The sequence below is a fragment of the Corythoichthys intestinalis genome, chromosome 1 (assembly GCF_030265065.1).
Source record: "Corythoichthys intestinalis isolate RoL2023-P3 chromosome 1, ASM3026506v1, whole genome shotgun sequence".
Lineage (NCBI taxonomy): Eukaryota > Metazoa > Chordata > Actinopteri > Syngnathiformes > Syngnathidae > Corythoichthys > Corythoichthys intestinalis.
The window spans coordinates 49,488,688-49,495,904 of NC_080395.1; the positions used below are offsets into that span (position 1 = coordinate 49,488,688).

The following is a 7,217-nucleotide window of genomic DNA, read 5'->3' on the forward strand; positions in this document are numbered from 1 at the left end:
CATGTATTACCCTAGCCCAACAGTAAGAAATTACTACAAAATACAAATACAAAATACATTAATAATAGTAAACTCTGAATGAACTGAATAAACTTTTTTAAGCCCTGAGTTTTGGCTCTCAAAGGCCACACAGTGCAACTTTCATGAAATCATAAGTAATGATAACAATAATTGACCACAGCATCCTGTCTCTCTATCAGCCTCCCACTCTGTGCAACAGCAGCAACAAAACTCAACTTCATCTTTATAGCAGCCCACAAGTGAGACTCTCTCTCTCAGACAACACACACACACACACACACAGCCCCATACTCAATTTAGCCACCTAACTTTTCTTGCTTTGCTTACTTCTACACCACTTTTGAAACGGGTCTCAAATTACCGCGGCATTTGTTTCATTAAAAGACAAGAAAAGTAAAGTACTTTTGACCAGTTGAGCAGCACGCTCTGTATTGCTCTAGCAGTAGCTTGGCTGGCGTGTGATCCCTTCAATTCATATGCATGAAGTACTATGCTTTCCAGTGGGCTGTCAAGCAAAGCAGGGAAAGTTGGGAGACCTCGCTGCTCCAGACGTCGGTTGAAAAGCGTCTTCAAATTTTTCATCAGGTTCGAGGTATTGAAACTGACCGATTTAACTCCACCTCTCGAAACTTTCAGGCCACAAATCTTGCATGCAGCCATTGTACTCGACTGAGTTTCTATGTTAAATTAATTCCAGATCGCCGACATTTTCTTCTCCTAGTTTGTTTTTCTTTCATATGAAAAAGCTGCCCCGGTATTGGTTAAGAGCAGCTATTGGCCCGCTCTCATTGGTCTGGAGCAGGCCAATAGCGATAGCTGCTTGGTATGCAAAATGATCATGTGTGATCACACAGCAACAGAGTTTAGTGAGCGTCAGGAGAAAGAAGGCTGCGGTCAAGTGTTATAATACTGGACCGGTAAATGGTATCGGCGCCCTATTTGTTGGTACTCGCCGATATCGATACCACCATTTTAGTGCCGGACCCCCCCGCCCACACTGGTATCGGTATCAGTGCATCATTACCCACAAGCCTTACGTACATTACCTACACAAGCTTGCTTAAATCTTTTTCTTTCTCCAATGACTTATTGCTACCATGGCAACGTTCTGTGAATGCCGTGAAACTGTCACTTCCCAACCGTTAGGCATCTCAATACTTTAGTCACAGTGTGTGATCTGCTCCTTAATAAAATAAACTCTTTCATTATCCAGCTCCTTACATCCACATGTTAAACATGACTGTTCTTGACAACATTGACTAAGTATAGATCCAGCCACGCGTGCACAGCTGTGAAGCATGTGGACAGCGAGTGTGCAGAGGCGTTGTTATCACTCCGCAGCTGCTTGATGTTCTCCACAGTAGATAGTAATCATTCCTCCTTCTGAGGGCCAACCGCAATGCTGCCAAGTCCAAGAAGTACACCGCCCTGTTATAGAATGTGCTTGCAGTGCACTACTGTACTGTACATCGGTTCAGCTCACATTTTGCCTTAGTTTATTTCTATTCAATTCAGCTCAACAATTCAATTCTGTGTTACATGGTAGTCTGTTTTTGCACAATTTCAGCAATTATATTTTAAAAATAGGCTTGTTCTAGTCTCAACAGTCGAAAGACTCAATTCTAAAATGACTTCGATCTAGTATCGATTTCGATGAGTTACAGTATTTGTGTCAGAGAGTGTGGGATTTTGAGCACACCACTAGAGAAGGGTTGTTATTCTCTTTGTTCCTGCAACCCTGCTTATTGCTAAAAGCCAGTTGGGATAGGGTCTGGATCCTGCAACTCTGACCAGGATATTGTGTCCAAAGATGGATTTCTGAATTTACTTTGCTTGGTTATTATGTGCCGTAGTTGAATTGAACTCTTATTTCAGAGCAGCCTTCTCACATCTTCCTCTTTCCTCTCCTTTCTGCAGGTCACGAGAGCTTCAACTCACGCTCCTTGGCTCTGCAGGCTCAGAAGAAGATCCTGAGCAAGATGGCGACCATGGTAGTGGCCAATATGTTGACAGATGACACCAGCAGCGAGATCTTGGACGAGCTCTACAAAACCACTCGCGAGTTCACCAAGAGCAAGAAGGAGGCCCACAAGATCATCAAGGACGTGATCAAGATCGCCCTGAAAATCGGCATCTTGTACCGCAACCACCAGTTCAACCCGGAAGAGCTGGACACGGTGGAACGCTTCAAGAAGAAGATGAACCAGGCGGCCATGACGGCGGTGTCCTTCTACGAGGTGGATTACACCTTTGACAGGAATATTCTGTCCGAGCTCTTGCTGGAATGCCGGGACTTGCTTCACATGCTGGTCGAGCAGCACTTGACGGCTCGCTCGCACGCTCGCATCGACCACGTTTTCAACCATTTTGCCCACGGCGAGTTCCTAGCTGAGCTGTACGGGGACGGAGATGAGTACAGACTCTCTCTGAGGAAGATCTGCAATGGTATCAACAAACTGTTGGACGAAGGCACGCTTTAACATTTCAGCTCTCTTGCTTCTCGGTCTTCCCCGGACCGCTTGCCTCACTTCCTCCTCTTTCTCTCTCCACTTCCTGTTTCCTGCATCTGTTTCCATGGAGCTATTTGTAACATCCTGCAGCTGTGAATCACTGAGGGTTGTTTCATTAAAATTGTCTCTCAATTCACACACTTGGATAATGTGTGTCACGTACTGTATGCGTCCACAGAAAGCCGTTTGAGCATTTATTCCATATCGCGGATATCCAGCTTAAGGTCCATGTACTAGTATGCACCTTTTCAATTACTATTTCCACTTTGGTCTACTGCTACAACATTAAACTGGATAGCACGGTTTTATGGGAAGCTTTTGTTTAGCATTCATTCAATATCCAAAATCCATCTTAGTTTATTCAACGTCATTGGCAATATACTACCATTGAATAGCAGTAATGCTAAGTCAATTACAATTTTCTACAGGGAGAATGTTGGAGAATCTGACCATGCTTCCCTATGAGTTAAAAGGTTGGAAATAATTTTACCGGTGCAAAGGTTCCAGTAGATGGCAGTAATGAACCATGTTAGATAAAGTATGCGATCAACCCAGCGTGTGATTCTGTATGTGAGCTTTCTGGGAGAAAAGGCTGCATTTTAATGGTTTGCTTCTAATTGCTTAAGACCAGAAAAAGGTAGACTCAGTGTTTTTCCCTAGTGAAAAAACAGTGTATTCTTTCACTTTGTAGATAAGTTGTACAGAATACATATAATTATAAAACACAATATTCCATGGGTTTTGAAATTGAGGATAAAATAGTCTCAAATCAGTAGCAATCAGGAATTGGCTGTTCTGAAATAAGCTGACGGTGAATGAATTATGGTCCTTGTACTCATAATCTTGTTTTCGATTGCCAAAAACTTGCCTTCTATTTGGATTTTAAAGATAAAAGTAATCAGTCATATCTTTTTGTGTCGTGTATATGTGTGCGCACATGTGGTTGTATGGGCTTGGCATGAATCATATGTACATAAGACCAATGACAAGTCTTGTTTCTGTGTCAATTCTCCAGGGTTGTTTCACTTGTCTTTTATTAAAGATTTCTTGTCAACGTCATCTTGTCCTTTCATCTGACAATAACAGGAACAATATCATTGACTCTTTCTTTTCAATGTTCATTGTCAATATTGATTGATGTTTATGCTGCATATGAGGGAAGAGAACCATTTCCATGCCCACTGTTTTCAAAAAATCTTCCAACATTAGCTGTTCACTCACAAAAAACAGAGGCTTGAAAAACTTGAAGTTTTACTGCGTCTTTTTGAGGGGTGGGGGGTGAAATTGTCTCCAAGACGAGAATTATATGGATGGATTGGATCGGGGAAATAAACCACAAATTGCACACGAGGCCACAAGTTTCCTGCTGGCTTGACAAAGACGCACGCGAAGCATGACTTTGCCGACATGCATTTTGAAATATCATCCTATAAACCACTTCTGCTTCAGTGGAGGGCCTGTGGTGCTCCATGGTCCATGATGACCAACCATACAGTCAGCATAATTTCTTACACTGAAAAACAAAAACATCAAAGTCAGCGATGTGGTTATTGTTTTGGATGGGAAAAAAAAACATACTTTTTAGTTTTTGATTCTTATGTGTAACACATTTGGAATTTAATGTAGTCATTACTTAAATTATGCTTTCACTTAATATATTTATGTAAGCACAGTGTGGCTTTTCAAGATGCGAACTATTTTCTATATCTATATAGATTTGAAAATGTACTACTTTCAGATGGACATTTGGGCATACTAGCAATTACATTTTAAAAGGAGCCACGGATTTAAAGACTTATAGGCTCTAATAAGCCACAATTGTTCTCTTTTACTAAAATATGTTATTAGAAACATAAAGTATTCCCATTGTATTAAGTCTATAATATTGAGTGCATGTTTTGACCTATTGAGGGCGCCATGTTTTATGCGCGCAATGGAGGCACGAGGTGATGATGTAAATTGTCACTGTCACTAGACCGTGTTTTGAGAGCCGCATGCGGCTCTTTAGCGCTGCCCTAGTAGCTCCCTGTAGCGTATTAAAAATGTTTGAAAATAGAAAATGTTGGGGGAGGGAAATATATTTTGTGTTTGAACATGGTTTCTGTAGGAGGAGGAACATGAGACATTCGTAATGTTTTCCAGTGCTGTAAAAATGTGTAGAAAAAATATTACATTTCAACATATCTGTCAATGAAGATTTGCGTCATAGCCTGCGAATACGTTTCTATCAGCAGGGCGGTTGTTGAAAACAAACCGGCAGCTATATACTGCGTTGAACTGAGCCGCGGTTTCTAATTCAGAACACCTATTTGCAGACTTCAAAAACAAAACCGAGATAATACAGAAAATCAAATACATGCCTCTCGCACTAAGACAGTGAAGGAAAGGGCCATAAAAATGGCAGGCAACATCACCAATCAGCAAATCAAGGACTTTAATTCTCTGTGATGAGTCGTGTGATGTGATCGATATTGAACGCCTACCACTTTTATGCAGGTACGTGAACTCCGATTAAATACTTTACCTTTTCAAAATGGTGCTGTTTTATTTTTTTTTAAATGCAGGCTGCGTTATGTTGCACTATGTTTGTTGGCCAGATAAGGGGCACGTTATACACATTGTATTTTGTTGTTGTTGGTTTTTTTTTAATCTTTAAAATATAAATGACATTAAAATTTGTATTTCTATATTGGATTTCTTTAATTTTATCAAAGCAATTAAACATAATTCATTAATATTGTAATGAAGTTAAACTTGAGGCCGTATCGAACAAAAACAAGTAGTCACGTGGTGCATCATTCTCTATAGAATGCACTGCAAAGAAAATCAACTTTTAATCATGAAGAATCATTATGTATTTACACCTAACTTAATCATTTTGATAGTAGGCTAATATAGATACATACAACATGCGCTGCCTTCATAATAATGCTTCTACACGCATTTGTTTTTTTGTTATTTTGGCCGAATATGGCTCTTTCAACATTTTGGGTTGCCGACCCCTGCACTAGACGAACACTACCAGGTTACTCCAATTCCATCTACGCGGCGAGACGTCCAACACATGTGCACATCAGTTAAAAGCGGCGAATATTTTCTACTTGAGTTTTTATTGCATCTTTTATTACCTTTTCATTGACTCAAAATACTTTTTGCATGTGTTTCCCTCTCATTCCCTCTCAAGCATTGTGTTTTCTTGTGGTAGCTTTAAAACAGATTGTTGATCTGTTGACCACATTAGTCACGTAGCATATTTAAAACCACTTTTATTTGATATTACGACGTTGCAATTATTTTCTTAAGGCATCGTTAGTATGTTCTGTCTGTATGCATCTAAACAAAACAAGCTGAACGCGAACGGTAGTATTTTGGGTGTCAAATTCGCCTCTTGTAGACGTTTCGCCGGTGTGACATATTTTGGCAGAACACCTTTTTTTTTCCTGCTCTCGTCTCGTCTCATCCCATCTTTCCTGTTCATTATGCTTTTGCTGTTCATTTTGTGAAATATCGACAGTGTTGTCATGCTCATTATCGTTCCTCTTGGGTTCAAATTGAAAGGGTTGAACAGATGACAAGTTTATATCGCTAGAATCATACCCTGGAAGCCCAGCAGCGTAACCATGTGACGTCACTGCCCTGTCCTACTAGTTAAACTAATTTTACAAATTGTGTAAAAACGTAAACATCAAGAGGGGTTTCGATATCAAACTATTTTAAATCATAATAACGTTTATTTTAAAGAACTATAAGGCTTTCTATCCGGGGATCCCTTTAAAGTTGGCCCAGATGGTGGGCCTAAGGATAATAGCCAAAAATATTTTTAGGTAGCAGTTGGTGTAAAAATGTATGTGGACAAATATCCAATGATGATTTACTTTTTGGAAACAGACCTTTCTCAGGTTCAACATCAGTGACTAATTTCATGCTGTGTGATACACAACATTCCCCGCAAAACACACTCTCACATAAAAAGTTCTCCCAGATGAATGGAAGTTACAAATTTGAAATACCGATACTTCTAGTTTTAAAATATGTAAAGCCATGACCTCTAGTGGTGATTCAGCAATATTGTCAGTTTTGAGTTCATTTCATCGGGCGAGCACATGGACTTCAGTAGATGCACACAGTGCCGTTCCTGAACAATTTGGTGCCTAGGCAACACATTTATTGGCAACCCATTTTCACCACATATTTAAACACTCACACTGAAAAAGCACATTATCTCTTTGTAATTTATTATATTAAAAAATATAACGAACAAGTGCATAAATTAAAAGAAAAATGCTGTAATAACTATTCAAAAGCACCAATAAAAACACCTCAAAAACAAATGCATTAAATAAATTAAAATTGTTATAACAATATGATTAACACCCACCAACACAAACCTATATAAAGACACACAGAACACTTTAAAATGAAACTTTTTTTTTTTTTCACCTTGACCTATAACCTTACATTGTCTTCACTGATGCAAAAGCATCTATTGCACTTTCATATGACAGTTGTTTTGGAAGGTGCACTTCTTTGCTGGACTTGGTGGGCTTGGACTTGGTGCTGATGTGGATAAGTTCGCTGTAAAAGATGGCCCAGGATGTACAGAGGTAGAAGGAAAATATTTCAGAAGAGCACCTACAAAGAGAAGAAAGTGGAATGTTACATTATATTAGTCAAATAGCTGTTGAT

General features: G+C 39.5%; 1 protein-coding gene across 1 annotated transcript in view; it reads left to right on the plus strand.

Moving 5' to 3' along the window:
• The window catches only part of tnfaip8l3 (tumor necrosis factor, alpha-induced protein 8-like 3), a 51,635-nt gene extending 45,921 nt beyond the window's left edge, over positions 1-5,714 (plus strand). Inside the window, exon 2 of the mRNA XM_057853348.1 lies at positions 1,939-5,714. Within this exon, the coding sequence (XP_057709331.1) occupies positions 1,939-2,501 (563 nt within the window). The 3' untranslated portion in view covers positions 2,502-5,714. The remainder of the gene's footprint in view (positions 1-1,938) is intronic.
• Positions 5,715-7,217: the final 1,503 nt, after the last annotated feature.